At 45.4% G+C, this 20,149-nt stretch overlaps 1 protein-coding gene across 1 annotated transcript; it reads left to right on the forward strand.

The window, feature by feature from the left end:
• Window positions 1-1,445: 1,445 nt before the first annotated feature.
• Window positions 1,446-18,821, forward strand: prr12b (proline rich 12b). Its single transcript, XM_055152694.1, has 17 exons — window positions 1,446-1,456; window positions 3,019-3,134; window positions 4,080-4,190; window positions 4,739-4,852; window positions 6,089-9,549; window positions 10,105-10,311; window positions 10,398-10,472; window positions 10,934-11,627; window positions 11,862-12,292; window positions 12,366-12,482; window positions 13,414-13,547; window positions 13,653-14,536; window positions 15,447-15,566; window positions 16,295-16,392; window positions 16,474-16,605; window positions 16,680-16,775; window positions 18,687-18,821. Exons 1-17 carry the CDS (start codon window positions 1,446-1,448, stop codon window positions 18,819-18,821), a joined length of 6,936 nt encoding a protein of 2,311 aa, XP_055008669.1.
• Window positions 18,822-20,149: the final 1,328 nt, after the last annotated feature.

Here is a 20,149-nt window from a genome sequence, read left to right on the forward strand (position 1 = left end):
GACTGACGAGCGGGGCAGGCAGACAATAGAAGCCGCTGGAGCCGCTGCCTGCTCCCGTCGTGCTGCTCTGTGCTCTTCTGTGCTCTTCTGTGCTCTTCTGTGCGGCTGTGTGCTGGAATGAGCCGAGCTAAGGCTAGCTCCTCATCAGCATCACTCCTGCCGTCGCCTTGACAACAGCATCTGTTTCCTTCAGGTCCACATCCGCGCGGACACAGACGCTCCGCTCCGCAGCCTATCACGTTCTGTCACGCGTGAAACATAATTGATTCAATGAACAGCCAAGAATGTGCAGCGCATTTCTGTGACACGCAGGACACGCACCAGCCGAGTGGCCCTGTCCTATTTGTGACGCCGCCATCCAGATGCTGCGTACACGTAGCCATAGTAAACTATAGGTTACTATGGTTAGCTGTGGCGCACGCACCCAAATATGGCTTTACGCACCACCTCCTGTCCGTGCTCCCGCTGTTACTATGAAAATACTAAACCGTGCAGCTCAGCACATCATCTGGATTCTCAGTCTTAACCAGGTCTAAACGAGGACTAACCTAAACCTGGATTCAACCAAAATGTCCAAACCAGGACTAGACTCACTCTAAACCAGGTCTGAGACCAAGTCTAAGACTCAACTAAACCAAGACCAACATGATGAGCCCCAAGCTCCCTCTCAGATCACCTGATTGTACATGTAGACTACAGAGGAGATGAAGATGTAGATGAAGATGTAGTCTGTAGAAAAGATGAAGATGTAGATGAAGATGTAGATGAAGATGTAGTCTGTAGAAAAGATGAAGATGTAGATGAAGATGTAGTCTGTAGATGAAAGATGAAGATGTAGATGAAGATGTAGTCTGTAGAAAAGATGAAGATGTAGATGAAGATGTAGTCTGTAGAAAAGATGAAGATGTAGATGAAGATGTAGTCTATAGAGGAGATGAAGATATAGTCTATAGAGAAGATGAAGATGTAGTCTACAGAGGAGATGAAGATGTAGTCTATAGAGAAGATGAAGATGTAGTCTATAGAGAAGATGAAGATGTAGTCTATAGAGAAGATGAAGATGTAGTCTATAGAGAAGATGAAGATGTAGTCTATAGAGGAGATGAAGATGTAGATGAAGATGTAGTCTATAGAGGAGATGAAGATGTAGATGAAGATGTAGTCTATAGAGGAGATGAAGATGTAGTCTATAGAGGAGAAGAGGATGGACAGTGCACTTGGGGACATCACGTGTCTTCTGAACACACTGTGTGTGGACGTGACCTCTGTGTGAGCACGTTTAACCTTGAGTTTAGGGTTTGTTCTCCTGAAAAACTTTGCAGAACATGATCGTAGAATGACGTTGTAAATATTGTTGTACGTGTCAGAGAAAGAAAAGAACTGGCTATTCATGTCTTGAGATGATTGGTTAAGAGGCGAAGGTGACAGGCTGTGATTGGCTGATGATGGCAGACAGGTGAGAGCTCACAAAGGTGAGGAAATACACCTTAAAGGAGCACTATGTCATTTTTCTGCTTGTCTCCATGGAGATGTTGTTGCTTTTCCTGGAATGTTCCACAGTGTCTATCCCCATGGAGACAACAAGTGACGTCACCAGGACCAGTTACCATGCTTTTCAAGGACTTTAAAGGAACTGTATTAAAGATTTTTATGATATGTTCTATAAATATGACCCAGTTGTGTGTCCACATATGATCAAGGTAAATATGTTACAAATGTAACTTTCATGAATAACAACTGTAATGCTGCTTTATTCTTAATGACAAAAACATTGGACATGATGGACCAGTTTTACACTGAAATCCAGCTGGTTTAAACCTAAAATGTCTCTCTCTGATCCTAATGGTCGCTCCTTAAACCTCAGCTCCTGCACCAGACATGAATCAGTGCTAGTGCAGCCTCTGCAGCTCAGGGAGGGAACTCTGGAGGTTCTGAGCTTCACATGAGACATGTTCTGTCTAAGAATGAGACAACTTGGATGTGTCCTGTAGATTAAGACTCTGACACAGACTCAAGTGTGAGGTTCTAGGAAGAGCACAGGTTACATACACTCTCTTTAAGCAACAATAAACATATAAATACACAAATAACTGCAACATAGATTTAGGTTTACTACTAAACAGTAGAACCTCTAGCAATGACATCACCATGGAGACAAGCAGATCCAGCAGAAAAGTTACATATTGTGCCTTTAAAGATCCCATATGACTTTATTTTCTGATCTGTTCTCATGTAGTTTCCTCATCACAAACACAACTGGAGCTGTGTTTTGTTTCATTCACACAATTCCTGGAGATTTAGGCTGAATTCTTCTCTCAAACTGAAAACACCGTTCCACCTTGTGATGTCATGTGGTAATACAGGAAGTGCTCCACTGTGTTTTTAAACTCCATACAATTTCACTAGAATCATTTGGATGATTTAAGCCCTGGAATTGCCAATCTCCTATACAGTTCTATAATTATGCCTTTTTTGACTCCTGTCTCTTGCTTTTTTATTGGTAATTATTTAGATTGTTTTAGTATGCATTTTGATATGTTTTGGCTGTTTGTTATTGTTTACGATATTATGATGTGAGGAGTGAGCTGCAGTGTCCAAGTCATTTCCCTTGTGGATAAAGTTTAATAATAATACACTTGTTCAATAAAGTTTGTCTAAGTCTAAGTCTAATCTCAACTGAACTAAAAGGCAGTAACTTCTGTTAATTTGAAAACTACCACTGCATGACATCACAATTTGGAACAGAGCATTTTGAGCTGTGGAGATGCATCCAGCCCAATAATAATAAATAAATCCAGCCTTACGTATATGAAATGAAACAAAACACAAGTCCTGTATGTTTTGGAGAAGGTACCAGCATTCTAACAGGGCTTAAAGTGCACAGTCCCTTTTGTGTAATACAGAAGCTTTAATAGTCCAATGTAAATAATATAAATACTGTAAAAGTAAATAATATAGTTCAGTGTAAATGTTAAGGTGTAAGTATTCCATCCTGTGTCTGTGTGCTTTGTGTGTTAGCCTCATGTATGGGATGAGCCCCTCGTACCCAGACTCGGAGGGCCCCGGCTTCAGCGCTCCTCAGCTGGGACGCAGAGGGCACGGGACGGCCTGGACTCCAGCAGGGCGCCCCCTAGGTACCACACACTTCCACACCCACGGGCCCCTCCACACCCACGGGCCCCTCCACACCTCCACACCCGCGGGCCTTACTCTGGTGCTGTGTTAATGCATTGCTCGTGGCTGTTCCCTTTCAAAAGTGCACTCTCGCTCCCCTTCTCCACCCATGTCCTCCTCCTCCTCCTCCTCCGCAGAACCATCACCTTTCTCTGCCTCTTCATCTCCTCCTCCTCCTCCTCCTCCTCCTCCTCACCATTGAATAAACTATCCATCACACCTCACTTCACCTCCTAGTGAAATGGTAATAAGACAAAACCAATGCTCCTTTCTGTGATTATTTTTACGTCTGAACTCGGCCCACAACCACTTTTCAAACAGAGCCGCGAAACTGAGCAACACCTGGAGGACTAAAGGGAGAGTGAGGGGAGTGGGGTCTGGAGGACTAAAGGGAGAGTGAGGGGAGTGGGGTCTGGAGGACTAAAGGGAGAGTGAGGGGAGTGGGGTCTGGAGGACTAAAGGGAGAGTGAGGGGAGTGGGGTCTGGAGGACTAAAGCGGAGAGAGGGGGGAGTCTGCAGGACTAAAGGGGAGAGTGAGGGGGAGGAGGGGCAGGGTCTGGAGGACTAAAGGGGAGAGTGAGGGGAGTGGGGTCTGGAGGACTAAAGGGGAGACTGGGGGAGTCTGGGGGTCTAAAGGGGAGAGTGAGGGGGAGGAGGGGCTGGGTCTGGAGGACTAAAGGGGAGAGTGAGGGGGAGGAGGGGAGGGGTCTGGAGGACTAAAGGGCAGAGTGAGGGAGGAGGGGAGGGGTCTGGAGGACTAAAGGGGAGACTGTGGGGAGTCTGGAGGACTAAAGGGGAGAGTGAGGGGGGAGGAGGGGCTTGACTGAATGACTAAAGTTTTTGGTTTGACTTTAGCCATTTTTGGTCACACTGCTTACACTTTGTTTATTCTTCCTTCTCCACAGCAGCAGAACCATCAAACCTCCTCATCCTTTCCATCTTCTCCTTTTCCACACCATCAGTGTCTCCACCCCGGCAAATAGACTCTGTGCACAACAGCGCCCAGCTACCTCACTGTTAGCGTCACTACGTCCTGTCTAGTTTCATCTCTATGAGGTTTTTGGCCAATCGTGCTAGAATTTAAAATATTTAAAGATAAGGCAGTGGACATAGGCATAAATAAAGTGAATACTTTACTGGAGAAAACATCTGTGTTTAGAAAGGGATGTTTGTGTCTCAATGCTGACGCTAACGCTAATTTTGAGGCATAATCAATATTAAAATAGCACCACAAACTGAAGTATTCTATATGTAAATATAACTGGGTAGTCTTTATTTTAATTAATTTGAATTTCAACAGGATGTTTATTTTATGTTTTTTTAAATGTAATAAAAGTGAAAGTTTGAGACACAGTGAGCAGGCTAGCATGCTGCTGTGCTCAGGGCCTATTATAATGACCCAAACAAATCGATTAAATTCTCTCCCTTGTATCACTGACAGCTCTACCTGCCGGGGTCTAAGCACCAAAGTCTCTTCCTTGCGTCGCTCTTTAGTAAACACAGTCCACTTCATCACTGCTCATTTTCCTGTCTCTTAGTTGAAGTGTGTTTGTGGCTCTTCCAGGCGTGTCCGGGCTGTTGGACAGCAGGTCCACGGGTCCAGAGGCCTCCCTGTCCCATCGGCTGTCAGCGATGGACTCACACATGTCCCAGTTTGGAGGGCCTTTCTGGCAAAATGGTAATTAAAGGACTAATTTAAGTAAAGGAACATTTCTTTGAGCTTTGTTAAAAGGATAAGGAAATGACCATGAAAAGACCGATGCTCTACACTCAAGCTTCACTCATCACTACATCCAACTCCACACTTGATGTTACACTTCACACAACATTCAGTGTTACATTTGATGCTACATGCTACACTACATTTGACTACCGCCTTACCACACTTGCTGTCCATATTTGATGCTACATTCAATGCTACATTTGATGCTAGAGTCAATACTATAGGCGAGTTTCAGCTGACGTCATTGTTATTAAAAGCCCGCGTTGCATGCTGGGAAATATTTTGGTCGGAGGCTAGAAACACGATAGCTCAAACACAGTGCGTAACCTCGCGTATTTCTCCCCGATAATGGTAAATTCCTGCTGCATTCTCGAATGCACAAATAGAAGCACGGAAGAAGGAAAATGTCTTTTTCGTGTTTTGAGTGAAAATAACTGCTAACAGCGAATTAAATGGCTTTCAAACATCCGCAGAGCAAACGTAGAAGATCCTAACAAACCGTGGACTCCAACAAGTTCAACAACACATCGAGACTCTTGGAGGTTTTCCTCTTTTCTGCTGTGAATGGCCCAGGAGTTTCCACCAAGTCATTGTGGATATCGCCAAAGTAAATATTTGTCCAGGTAGTTGGTGATTCTGACCAGAAATTTGGTTTGGTCCACCTTTTGTCGGGGTTGAAAAGGGTGATTTGTCGTCCGTTGATGCTTATGACCAATTTCTGGTCAAATGGTCTTGGGTCCTCTGCCGTTAGAGTGGATAAATAACCGGGATCAATACCCTTTACGTGCTTTCTCGCTCCGTCCGTCATGTTGAATTAGTGTTTCTTGCTGCTGACCAAAATAATTCCCAGCATGCAACGCTCGCTTTTGTCAACAATGAAACTCGCCTAGATTGGTAAGACACACACAGTGCTAATCTAGAGAACTGGAGTAGGGTCTTGCTTCAGACAGATTACCCCATCAACACTGAGGGATGGGTCAAAGACAGAGGACAAATGTCCCTATGTGTATACAGTAAAGCGTAACCTTAAACCACTGGACGACACAGTTAATCATACCCAGTCATGGCAGATCTTCCATCCATCTTCATGAATGTTCACTGCCCATATTTGTCTTACATTCTTGTAGAGTTGCAAATTGGGAGTGCTAATTACACATTATGATGTTTTGTTTTTTTGTTTTTTTCTTTCAGGGACACACTCTGGCTCTGGATACTCACCCTCCATGGCAGCTCTGCCTGCGTATCAGCACCCAGGCTCTTTCCCTGGAAGACCCCTCACTCACTCCTTCTCCCTACCGGACTCATCTGCGTTTAACCCTGGTCTGTTGTCCTCTCATGATTATCTCCTGCACATGAAATCCACACCCTCCAGCTTAGCTTTTGGTCAGGTTCTGTCCTCCCAAGATGCCCTTTTCAGGAGGTCCCAAGAGCCCCAAGTCCCTTCCAAAGCTCACCTTGCCTCCCCGCGGGTGGACCTCCTGTCAGCCCAGCTCCACAGCCAGTCCAACCCACTGTACAACGCCTCATCATTCTCCTCCACTCCCGTCCACTCTCAGACTCCGCAGCACAGGGACATTTCGGCACAAGACAACATGATGAAGCGCTACCAAAGCATACCACCAGGCCAGTCCACAGCCATGCCCCAGCAGCAGCAGTATCTCACCTGTGCCAAGTCACCAGACCCCCGGCAAAGAGCAATCGAACAGCAGGGCGTCCTTTCAGACGTCAAGCCTTCACTGAGGATGAATGCCCAGGCATACTTGTCTCCTTATGTATCTTCTGAGGAAACTGGCTACTCCTCCTTGGAATCCTCTTCATTCTTGTCCTACCCCCAGCACACACCGCCATCAGCCTCTTCATTCTCTCACAGCAGCAGCAGCTCTCTATCTGCCACATCTCACCAACGCGTCCTGGACTCTTCAGCAGTGTCCTCTACGGCCTTGTCTGAACCTTCAAACCAATGCCCGATGCCCTCTATGTCCTCCCTCAGCTCCCCATGTGCACCTAAATCTCGCAGTCAAATGAATCAGAGTCCCCCTGTGTACCAAAGCCAAGCATTCTCCCCGAAACAACACACGCCCACACTCCCGACCTACTCAAGTCCACGCTACAGGCTTCCTCTTGCCCAGAATCTTGGCTTCAACAGAGGTCCTGGAAGTTCAATATTTAGTGACTCAAGTCTAGACCTAGTTTCTCTGAAAAGGTCAAGCAGTGCAGAATATGGAAGTCCTACATTCTCCTCAGCCAACAGACCTTTGTCGGGACTGACAGCTCAAGGCGGTGACATGACTTCGGCAGAGAGTGTGGAATCAAATCAAGATGGAAACAGTAGTCCATACATTCCAAAGTGCAGATTGTCACCTGCCATAAAAGCTGACATGTATTCTGGAATAACATCTCCTAAATCTGCCCTTTCCTCTGGCAATTCACAAACTGGGAAATGTGCTTCAATATTTGACCCTAAAAACAGTGAAGAATTACGTGTTGATTCTTTGCTACAAGATCAGAGTTCCGGTGCCCATCTTGTGCAGGATTTTCAGCATCAGTACTTAGGCACCAACTTGCCAAAGGAACGAGGAGAATCTTATGCAAGTCATGAACCTTCAACTGCTCCACAGATGGACTTTCAGAGCAACACGCCCGATAGAACGCCAAAGTCATCTGCTACAGGGATTAGTGAGGCCAAACAGTCCCCCATCAGAACCAACCAATCCTCTGACACAGCACCACATACCCTAGGTTCTCTTGGGAACTTTGCACTGGGTAGTCCCTGTGCACCATATCCACATGGTCCGTTCTTGAGTAGCACTAAAGACCAAACCAGCCATGGGGAGGTGTCTGTGCCATCATCAGACCTCTCAGCTCAAGCGTGCATGCTGCAGTCTGATCTTTCTCCAGCTACAAATACCAAGACAGATCTTCTCAAAGCATTCCCAGACAAGCAGAACTCTGCGATGGGTGCGGTGCATAGCAGAGCCCAGTTAGAGGCATATACACAGTCATCCAAACTGCAGCTGCATGTCCCGTCACAGACTGTGGAGTCCCAGTACAGTCCCGGAGTACAGCAGAGAGATCAGTCCCAGTACACTCCCAACCCAGTGCCTGCTCAGGACTTACTGGACCAGTCCCTGCCTCTCTACGACAGCAGGGGCACAGGGGGGGCGATGGTCCGATCTGAGGTTGGGATGACAGTGGATGGCAGGGAGCAAGGAAGTGGAGCCCAAACACTGTGGAACCCCAGCTCCAAACAAGATCTGCACCATCTGAACCAACCTTCTGCCCTCCAGGAACCCCAGCAGCAGCAGAGAACGCATACCCCCAGCCACCTCCCACAGCCTGGATTAGATCAGCGTGTGGGCATAGCTTCAGACAGGAATGACAAGCATTTTGTCCCATCAGCCTGCTTTTCTGAACCATTTGTACATAGTGAAGATCAGTCTTTCTTTCCAACAATGGATGACATATTCTGTTCATCAGATCACAACACCAGCTGCGCTGCAGACTCTGGTGCCTACCTACCTGAGCAGGAGTGCCATTCCCAGGGTCAGATACAAGAGCATGGCAGTCTGAAAGCCTCTAGTGCTAAGCAGGGTTTTGACATGTTTAGTCACCAGACTGAAGAACGTTATGCGCAGTTTTGTCAACAGAACCTGACACAAAATGACAACAGTTATTCTGACTTCATGTCCGTAAAGACTCCAGCCCCTCCCTCTTCAGTGAATACAGACCAGCTCGGTCTCATGCAGTCCCAGAGCCTTAATGCCACACTGGGGTCAAGTGCTACAGGTCTGACATCACCTGTTTACTCCTCACCCCAACCTAAGAAACTCCTGAAGACCAGTTTCCCTTCACTGTTACATAGGCAGGAGTCGCAGGTGCAGTCCAAGAAGCACTACGCGCAGGAGTATGAGTTTGAAGATGAGGATAAAGCCGATGTTCCAGCTGACATTCGCCTCACAGGTCGGCGTTTTCCAGATGTGCTCCCTGACTTGGTCTCCAGCTGTCGCAGGGCGGGAGGGTCTATGAATAGTTCAAGTCCAATGATGGATATGGACTTTTGCTACTCCAATTATAACTCCCTAACCCCTCCACAAACTCCGGGCATGGATGGTCCCAGAAAAAGAGGCAGGAAACCTACCAAACCAAAACGTGAAGGACCTCCTCGACCCCGAGGACGCCCTCGTATACGCCCTCTGCCTGAACCGTCTGTGTTCCGCGGTCAGACTCGAGGGGCTGGAGGCAGAGGAAGAGGTCGGGGTCGGGGGCGAGGTCGAGGCAGGGGAAAGAGAGATGACAGTCTTCAGGGTTTCAACAAGATGCCAAACATGCCGTATCATTGTGAACAATATGTTCCCCCGCAGTATGTCATGCAGTCTCAACACAGATATGAGCCAGGCCCCACCCCACTGCTGCCCCCACCCCCGAGTCCTCTGCAGCTGGCCTCACAGCACCCAGCACCCAGCCCTCTGCAAATGACCTCACAGCACCCAGCACCCAGCCCTCTGCAGATGACCTCACAGCACCCAGCACCCAGCCCTCTGCAGATGTCCTCACAGCCCTCCCAGACACAGCCCTACATGCAAACACACCATCACATACAGCAAGTGCAGCCCTATCAGCAACTTCAACAACCACCCGAGGAGACAGTCAAGGTAATGCCTGTTTCGTTTGTTAAACTACACAACACATTTATAGTTATCTGTGTATTTCCTCAGCCATCCAAGTAAGATCCATCACAAAAGAAAATAGAATTCAGTCACTGGACAAGTTTTGGCGTGAATACATTTCACCACTCATACAAAAGGCGTCTTCAGTTATGACAGGGTTCTGTATGCCACTGCTTTATATCTGTCTGAAGGAAAAAGCTAACTACACTAATGCTAACACACCCTTGTTGTCTACAATATCTGTTATTAGTTCCATTAAATTATAAGTCCATTAAACTATAAGGTGTGAGTCATATTTTGCATGATCGCACAAGCTGAAAGATCATGAAAGTTGGACAAGTGGCAAAACTATTCACTTCAAAACGTTTGTTAAAACACTTTTGTGTAGTTGACAGAATACACTTATAGTTACATGTTTAAGAGTGTTTTTCAATATTTTTATATAGATTGGAGACATACTTAGATCCATTTGCCAAGATATGTGCCATTCTTACCTTAAAATGTTCTTAAATGTTTTTTTGTTTTTTGTTTTTTTAACAGTTAGACTTTTCGTCCCCCAACATTCCTACGGCAGACTCCCTCCTGAGAGCAGAGTCCTTCCCGGGGCCTGAGCTGGCTCTGTCTGATGGTTTAGGTACTTCCGCTCCATTCCTGGGCCTTAGTCCTGGACCCAGCACAACGCCTGACTTTAGCAGAAATGATCCACAGCAGATGCAAGATCACATGCTACAGCCAGAGTCCACAGAGGTAACGTCTACAATGAGTGCACAAAATCTCTGTCTTGAAGTTGAAAACTGAATCCAGCTCTATAACGTGTCTTTTTGTGTCAACAGGTTGCAATGAATAAGGAAAACTATGATTTACTTAACTGTGATGGCTGGGTTGCAGTGGACAAGTTTCCAAGTCTTGTAAGTTCTTATTTACAGTGTAGCGATGGCTTATTTATTTGAAAGAGCTCTACATAACTTAGTGGAGGGCTTGCCACTTGCTCAACTCCATGGAGATTTTATTGCTTTGCCTGGAATGTTGGATGGTACCAGGCCAAGTTGCAGATCAGATCTGTGATGAGGCGACCATGTTTACACTACAGTACAGTCTGGAAAAGCCATAACATCAAGCACACTCTCTCCATTCATCCTTTTCATTAGGAGTTTGCCGACAAATCAACTAGAACCATTAGGAAGGCATGTTTTTATAGGTATTTAGAGATTTAAAATAAGTGCAAGACTGATAAGTTTAATGTCATACGGTGAAACATTCCAGGCAAAGTAAGAAATTCACTATAATAAACGTTACACCTTTAGGTAATAGTTGCCTTCTGCATTTCTTCTGAACGAGCTGGTTTGAAATAGTTGTGTTTTTCTTGTAGGATGATGAAAAAACTTTTGATCTTAAGCCAGATGTAGTAGGCTCTTTCTTGGACTTTCTCAAAACGGACAACAAGCAGTCAACTCCAGAGACAGCAGAGAGCCGAGGCGAGCTGAACCTAGACTCAGCCCCTTCACCCGCTCCCTCCCAACATACCTCGAGTGAGGAGGACAAGGCGGTCCCATGCAGCTCCAGTCCCAGTGGGCAGCTAGACCAGGAGCTGAACGGAAACCTGGAAGCCTTGCCCTCCTTCTCTTCGGACGAGGAGGATTGTGTGGGCAAGAATGGAGATCTCCAGCAGAGCATCACCTGCGCCATCTCCACTCTCTACGACAACCCACGTCTGCTAGCAGCTGCCACGGCCTCGATCACCGAGCAGCACCAGTCCAATCTCCAAACTAACGCTGCAGAACAGAGCATGGTCCCCGAAACAACCCAACTCCACTCTGCAACACAAGAACTGCAAAACCATCATGGGACATCCAATGTTCAAACCCACGATAATGGACTTCAAAGCTTATCTCCTGAACCGGTGATGGACAATGAGCTAGTGTCTCATGAAGAAGAGGAAGAAGAGGACAAAGCAGAGACAGCAGATGAGGACCGGAGTGAAGATGCTGATCCACTGCAGGAAGACACTGTTGAGCCTGAGTGTCCAATAGAAGAACAGCAGGATATTCCAGAGATGGTTGAAGGTAAGTCCATATATTCTATGACTGCTTCTCAGTGTTCAAGTCAACTCATTTTGATCTTAAAATGTTCGTATTAACCCGCTCTACATGTTCCTGGGGTTTTATTTCACTATTTTGAAACTATCCACTGGAACTGCTAGCCTCAATCACCTTCATTTGCCTGAAGGCTGTGGGTGATGTCACACTTACTTAGTTCACTTCTTTTATACAGTCTAAGGATCTGATTTTGCCTTTCAGGAGCTGTGCCTGATCATCTGTCCTCACCACTGCCTGTAGATGACCTACCCGTGTCATTATCCTCTGAACCTGTCGAAAACCAGTCCGAACCTCCTCTTGCCCAACACCTGTATGACCCACCACCTCCTCCTCCAAACCCCATCGTACAGCCCTCCACCCCTCCACCCCCAGTGTCCTTGGACCACACCCAGGATCTGGCTGTGTCTTCTCCTCCCTCGCCATCTTCATCGTCCACACCTCCACCAACACCACCCACCCCAGAGGAGGTCCAGGCCCCACAAAGGGTCACCTCGCTGCACCTGGCCAAGAAGCAGGCTAGTGCAGCGATCGCCGGGGAGAGCGAGGAGGAGGGCAGCGAGAGCGAGGGAGAAGGGATCTTCCGTGAACGGGACGAGTTTGTGGTGCGAACTGAAGACATTGGAAGTTTAAAGGTTGGTCAGTCAGCCTACAGTACTTACTCTACACGCTGATGGTAAATATTAAACTACATGTTTTCATTATCAGATGGCATTGCAGACAGGCAGGGAACCGCCACCTATCTGGAGAGTGCAGAAGGCCTTGCTCCAAAAGTTTAGTCCAGAAATTAAAGATGGTCAGAGACAATACGGTGCTACCAGTAACGTACGCATGGTTTCTTCTTCCTGTTATGAAATCATGTCATAAACCATTTTCCTCATACAAGATGCATGAATGAACTGCTGGCATTGTGTCAGAACTGGAAGATTCCCGCAGAGCTTAACAGTACCTCACCCTGAGCATGATTTTGTTACTGCAAAATGATGCTTTCCATAGTCATGTCCATGACAAACAGCATGTTTACCTACAAGAGTATCCATCAGTGCATGAGGCATGTCACATCGATAAGATGTTGGAATGACTTGGTTGATGCAAACACAAGGTTAAGGTTTCTTCACAAGCCAATAAACCCCATCTGAAGTTGATGGGCAAGTTTACATGATCCTTTTGACCATGTATGTGATATGACGTTCAATGACGCTTTCGGGTCTTCAGTTCTTTGATAATTACATTTTGATAATTACATTTAGGGTTGAGTTTTGTAAGTCTTCAAAAGCTCTTCAGCACAGCTCTGTAGTGCACACTCCTCCTGATCATTGATTGCCATGGGGTGATCCTTTTTTATTGACACTGAGTCAACATGAAGAGTTGTTACACATTTCATTGATAGCTTTGAGAAGTGGCCTTCTTTAGTGTTTGTTGGAAATGTTGGGCAGTGAACAGACAAGGCTGTCCACTGTCTCCACTATTACTGCACTTAGAATGTTGGCTGATGCACCTTAGAGACCTGCACTGTCTGATCTAGACAGATGCAGTCGTTTAAGTGGAGAGCAAACTGGTTGTCATCCAGTTGTAATGGTTGTGCCCCAGTCAGATGTGGACAGGAGCCACTATAATGGTTAAAAAAAAAAAAAAAAGGCTATAACTGTATACATTTAATCTGCACCTGTCTTCCATAGCATGATGTCCATTCCACCTTGCATTAAAAAGTATTGCATTAAGGGATTTTTAAAATGGATTAATTGATTTTTTTCAGTATCTGGGATATTTTGGTGATGCTAAAATACAATACCAACGATTGTATGTGAAGTTTCTGGAGAACATCAACAAGAAAGACTATGTCCGAGTGTGCTCCCGCAAGCCATGGCACCGGGCCTCTCTGACTGTGAGGTAAACAAAGCCCATTACAACTCCATTCATGTTTCATTCTTACAAATTTGATTCTGAAATTCGATTCTGGATTGTCAACCTATTTAATTTCTTTAATACTCATAGACGACAGCCACTCCACAACCATCTGAGCTCCATTCTTCAACAGTACCCACCTCAAAATGAACGCCACCAGTCAACAGAGGAAGAGAGCAGAGTGAGGGAAGGCATCAGGAGAGAGTCTGAGAGGAGAGAGAGCGAGCGGAGAGAGAGTGAAAGGAGAGAGAGCGAGAGGAGAGAAAATGAGAGAAGAGAGACGGAGAGGAGAGAGACCGAACGAAAAGAAGGTGAGAAAAGAGAATGCGAAAGGAGGGAGGCTGAGAGGAGAGACAGAGAGCGAAGAGAGAGTGAGAAAAGAGAGAGTGCAAGGCAGGAGAGTGAGAAGAGAGAGACAGAAAGGAGAGACAAGGAGAAGAGAGAGAGTGAGCGGAGAGAAAGAGAGCAGAGAGAAAGTGAGAGGAGAGAGAGTGTGAGGAGAGAGACAGAGAGGAGGGAAAGTGAAAGGAGAGAGACAGAGAGAAAAGAGGGTGAGAGGAGAGAGAGAAGAGAAGCTGTAGGAGACAAAAGAGAGAGTGATAAATGCAGTAACCAACACCAACAGAAGAGCAGAGAGAGGCTAGAGAGAAAAGACAAAGATGTGGCTGTGCTGAGGAGGGAGCAGAGCAGCAGGGCCAGAGAGAGAGTGTCAGAAGGCCAGGAAAGCAGGGTCAGAGAGAGAGAGGAGCAGGACAGAGAGGTCAGAGAGAGGGGGTCAGAAGGTCAGGAGAGTAGGGTCAGAGAGAGAGAGGAGCAGGACAGAGAGCCAGAGCCGGTCTCAGAGGACAGGAGCAGAGTGGACCCAGAGCCATTAGAGCCTCCACTCAAGAGGAGCAGGACGAGCGCAGAGCAGAGGTCTTCTTCCTCCGAGTCCGACTCTTCACCTGCTAGTGACGAAGACACACACACTGCCTGTGAGTACTGCTCCAAGTCTCAAATACTCCCATATGTTTTTTTTTCCTGACTGGACCAATGGAGATAGTCCTTGATGTATCTGCAGCCTGTAAATAAAGTACATGCACAAATACATGCACCCCTGACCTGCTACTTATGTCCCATCAACCTTCACAATAATGACACACATTCCCCAGCCTGTCTGGCCACACATGTTCTGCACATACTTACAGCAGGTCATTTGCAGATTGCCCTTTACAGCAACTACAACAAAATAACTAAACTAAAAAACTTCACTCTGTCAAGGACACTGTAACAGGCTGCACTGATTTTAATGAATTTCTAAGTCTTGCTCGAGTCCTGAACCACACTTGCAGTCAGTGTACACCAAGCACAAGACCTCACCTTGAGCCCCTTGTGGGGGAAACACACAAATACTTTTTTTCTCTCTGGGCTTCTCTATGAGCTTTTTGATTTTAAAAGTAAATACTCAAAAACCGTACAGTGAGTTGTGCACAGAGTCTATGGAACCATGAACTGAGTGTTAAAGGGTGTGATGTCAGGGGTCATGGGTTTACATGCAACATCTGTGGGGGAGCTGCTTCTAGGCTAGTTCAACATTCCTGCAGCAAAGAGTTGAAAAGTCACAACCTTTGTCCCCAAATGTAAAGGCATCCAAATAGAGCAGTTTTGATGCCATGGTCTGAACGTAGTGTAAGTCCACAGCAGCTTGATACTCAGTTAAAGCCTTCCCAGTCCCCATATGGTTAAGTTCCTTTTTGACAACCTCATCTGTAAAACTGAGCCATACAGGTCCCCTGATTGTGCTTAGACACTGTGTGATTTACCAGAGCTGGTGGCAGGGGGCTGCTAGGCTCATCCTCTGTTCTTTGAATGTCCTTGTGATGAGGGCTTCTTGGCTGTCTCCAGGTTCTGCTCAGAGAGGCCTGAACAGCCGAGGCCTGAGGGACCTATTCAGGAGTTATGTGGAGATGCTGGTCAGCACTGCCCTGGACCCCGACATGATCCAAGCCCTGGAGGACACTGATGGTGAGTCACATGCACTGCATTTACATAAACCAGTCACAGAAGATTTATGTTACCTCAGACAAGGAGCATAATCATTTGTTAAGAACTCTACATATATTTGTACTGTGTATTTGTACTGTATGTGACAGTAGATGGTGTTGGTGAGCTGTGTTGAGGTATTTACCAGCGGCTCCTGTTGGTCTCTCTGCAGCAGGACACCTCTGGACATACATTAGTAGAATATGCATAATTGATCACATACTGCTGTGGGGAAGACAGGACCCTTCCAGAGGGGAACACATACATGCTAACCTCACAAACTGGAGTCGTCAAGAACTGATTAGATAATGTAGTTAAAGACTTAAGGGTATCTGTTCACTTATATTTGGGTTCTGCTCTGAGGGAACACACTACCAGGAAACCCTCATTTGATCCTGCACCATCAAAAACAACATTGCAGAATCCTTCTAGTTTAAACTGAGCTGAAACAGGTCAGGATTGGAGGGCAGAGTTGCTGTCAGTTGAAAAGAACCAATCAAATGATGACAAGGTTCAACATTTCATTCAGAAACAATGCATCACCCACAGAATTATTAGGCCAGAACCCTCTGTCTGACAATTAGAATCTCACAACCAGTGCTCATAATACATGGAAACCAATCAGATTAGTTCATACAACTGCAAACATCAGCCTCACCTATCCAGTCCAAATCCATCACAGGACACTTCTATCTTTCCATGTGTTTCAGATGAGCTGTACCTCCCGTCCATGAGGCAGATCGACGGCCTCCTCAGCGGTCAGAAGAGGAGACTGTTACTGCGAGTCAACATGTCTGCTCCTCATCAGGTCTGGCTCTCCTCCAATCTCATCCTCTCCTCTCCTTCTCCACTCTGACACTCTTCTCTGGTCCTCTCCTTTACGTTCCAGGAGGCTCTGCATGTCTTCCCTAAGCTGACCGCGGACCCCCTGGACTGTGGGGCGGTGCGGGTGAGCCTGAGCGGGGAGAGCTACAATCGTAAAACGCTGAATCGAGCCAAGAGAAGGACCTCCAAACAGCAGGTATGGACTTGTATGTTCACATGTAATGTTGACCATGTGTATGTGTATGACATACAGCTTTTGTGTGCTGATAGGAGCTGCAGCTGTCAGTGGAAACCTGCCGTATCTACTCTTTGTACCACGCCCTGCACCACTACAAATACCATACTTTCCTGCGGTGTAAGAAAGAGGTATGACTTTCAACTCCAGGAGGGCTGTATATAAGGTTTACAAGATATAATAGCAAAAAAGTTGTATTGAAAGTAGGGCTGGGTTGTACATTTTGTCCAAATTCAGAAGGGTTTGGAATGGAACAATAGAGAGTGAAAAATCACCATCCAAAGTTGAGACAGTTCAACCACAGCAGCTGATTTGTAGCATGTGTCTCTTAAAGGTCCTGTATGACTCTTGTGAGCTTTAAGCCATGTTATAATGCTGTTAACTAATTATTAATCTGTCTGCATCTATAAACCTCAACATGCTCTGTTCCACCTTGTGATGTCATGTAATAGCAGTTTTCAAATTCAACATCTATGTTTTACCTTAGTTCACTTTAGTTCACTTGAGATCGGCAATTCCAGGGCTGAGATCATCCAGATGATTCTAGTGAAGGTGTACGGAGTTTAAAAACATAGTGGAGCACTTCCTGTATTACTGCATGACATCACAAGGTGGAACACCGTTTGAGAAAAGAGCTCTAAATATGCAGGGTTTGTGTGTTAAACATGTGCAAATGAAACAAAACACAACTCCAGGTCTGTTTGTGATGAGAGAAAAACATTAGAACTGATCAGAAAATATGATCATAAGAGCCTTTAAATACAGAAAATACATTCAGAACTTCTTTTACCTGAGATAAGTTCTCAAGAAAATCCATGCAGTTTCTCAGTCCTTTATGTTGTTTTGTTTGTTTTGTTTTGTTTTTTTTAATGTGTAAGCCATGTTTGTTTTTGATGCAAACATAACATGGGTGTCTCAGACTGGTTCATCTGCCTGTGACTCTGAAATCAGGGACACAGGACACGGCTCCAAATCCACTCGTCTTTGTAAAGTCTCCCAAAAATGTGTGGTTCTGTTTGGACGAGTATTGTCCTGCATTCCAGGTGGGATCTCGTGTGGTTTGAGAATCCATCATCTGCGACTCTATACTGATCTGTTTGAGGCCACACTATTTTTGGAGTTGAGCAGAAAGAGCATATATTCTGATTTATTGGTACTTGCTGCCAAGCTACCAAGCATAAGAAATGGTAGATTTGATATTCATTTGGCAACAATCTATCTATTGTTTTAGTATCACATCACAGTCAGTCGTTATGATTGGCTGAGATTGGCTAAAACTTCACCTTGAATCCCTGAAATGAGAAGTCTTAAGGGAATATAAGGTAGACACCAAAACAGAGGCCTAGAGATAAGGCACTTTTAAATAATTACATTCTTGTCAATGTCTTACCAATTTGCGATGAAGAGGAAGAGATCTGGTTTGTAGCACTAAAGAGTAAAGTAGTTTTTAAGATAATGCTAATGCAACACTAAACTTCCTGTCTTTCTGTGCATTCCATTTCCCGCTGTTTACAAATTAGATTGTTTTTCCAATGATGAAATTCAAACAATATCTGCTGATTTTACTGTACTGTAGTTTTCTTAATAGTAATAAAATAATGTTGGTGTAATCTCCCAGACTAGTTTAACAGACTGAAGCAGAGTTGCCAGATTTTCACAGAGCAACAAATGATCAACATAATTAGAGGCTCTGTGCCCGATTTGTACTGTCTTAAAAAGGTGAAAAACAGAACTGGTTTATTTTAAACGATTTGTAGTTTGAAGTTATTCCTCTTTATGCATTTTAAGCTTTCTAGTTATTCATCGCCATGAGTTTATGAGTGCTTTTCACGACGTTCACAGACCAGAGTGGACTTCTGTTGTCAAAGTGAAACAGAGAACAGGTAACGTGCTCAATTCCAGATTCTCGGACTATAGAAAGGCTGGAAAGGGCAGTTAGGGCATTTTGAATTCCTTGTGATGTTGCTCGTGCTCCACACTGCGATGGGCTGCTGGAGGTTTGTCTGTGCTTGACTCTGGTCCTTGTGTGTCCCTGTGAGCAGACGGTGAGCATGGAACAGGCCTCAGAGGACCCCGGGCAGGAGGAGGTGGTGCAGCGCTGTATGGCCAACCACGGCTGGATCGACAAGCTCTTCGGCTCCTTCATGGAACTGCTCAGCCTCAGCGCCAAAGCCTGAGTCACTCCGGACCAGAGAGGAGATGAGAGGAGCAGAGAGGAGCTGAGAAGATCAGAGAGGACCGGCCCCACCTGTGGACAGCAGAGACGTGCTAACTGTGTACAAAAGCATCGGCCGGTGCAGAGGCCCATGGAGAGCCACAAGAGTTATAGAACACTTTATGATTTTACGTTAAATGGAAGCAACGGCATTAACTGAGGCTTTAAAGGACATAAATATGTGAAACCATTTTTGGAGCATTTCAGTGCTCACATTGCCTTCATTACACAACTCATCTATCTGTTAGCTTTGAGGTGCTATTAGTCATGCTGCTCCTTACTCCATCAGCCTGGTTCACTTCCACACAGTATTTGGAAAAGGTCAAACTAGGCCAACAAAACTCTAAAACATAAGATGTCTACTTTAAGAAGACTTTAAACATGAGCTCAGTGACACTGTGAGACACTGTAGGTTACAGCTTCATGATCCTCTGGTCAACATCAGGGTGATCCAGTCACGCAGGGACAGTTGTAGATGAAGAGGGCCGTAGGCCTCACCCCTGACAGCAGCTCCACATACCTGCAGACTCATCGCCATGGAAACAAGTGATATTCACAGCCACACTTTTTGACCACAGGAGCAGACCGGAGCTCCAGCAGTGGCTCCAGGCACACGGGAATGTCCAAAGGATCTTCTGTACAAGTGGTTTGTAAAAGAGCGTGTTTGGATAGATTTATTTGTGATTTTATGGAAATATGACACTTTCATTTCATATTTGGAAGACTTTAGCCTATTTGCTTTTTATAAATTAAAATTTTAGATTTGTCCTTTGTTTTATCAAAACAATTCTATTGTCGCAGAGGCCAAAGGCCCAAACACTTAGTTTTATCTTGATTTCATGGAGTTGTGTTTGTGTTGAGTGGGTAAAACTCCATGTTCCTTCGGTGCAGGTAGGGTTAGGGTTCTCCATGAGTTCACTGATCAGATCTGTGAGCAGGAGCGCTAACGATGACTTTTCTCTGTAAATATGTACAGACCTCATTCTCTTTTCTGCTGTAAAAACAATTTGACAAAAATAAAACTGACTTCATGAACCATTTCATCCTGTTTAGAGTCCTGTTCATTTTAAAGTCATGTCATGCAAAACTGTAAAACATGTCAGTGATAGAGTAGAATATGTCAGTGTTACCGTAAAACATGTCAGTGTTAGAGTAAAATATGTCAGTGTTACAGTAAAACATGTCAGTGTTACAGTATAATTTGTCAGTGTTACAGTAAAACATGTCAGTGTTAGAGTAAAATGTGTCAGTGTTACAGTAAAACATGTCAGTGTTACAGTAAAACAGGTC

The sequence above is a fragment of the Boleophthalmus pectinirostris genome, unplaced genomic scaffold, assembly GCF_026225935.1.
Source record: "Boleophthalmus pectinirostris isolate CB_2022bp ecotype Guang Dong unplaced genomic scaffold, ASM2622593v1 HiC_scaffold_17, whole genome shotgun sequence".
Lineage (NCBI taxonomy): Eukaryota > Metazoa > Chordata > Actinopteri > Gobiiformes > Gobiidae > Boleophthalmus > Boleophthalmus pectinirostris.

What these genes read in the sequence shown, in the direction of transcription:
- prr12b (XM_055152694.1), top strand. An exon ending in CAGCGCCCAGCTACCTCACT is followed by an intron (nt 4,191 to 4,738) that starts GTTAGCGTCACT and finishes TGGCTCTTCCAG; the next exon opens with GCGTGTCCGGGCTGTTGGAC. An exon ending in CGGGCCTCTCTGACTGTGAG is followed by an intron (nt 13,548 to 13,652) that starts GTAAACAAAGCC and finishes TAATACTCATAG; the next exon opens with ACGACAGCCACTCCACAACC.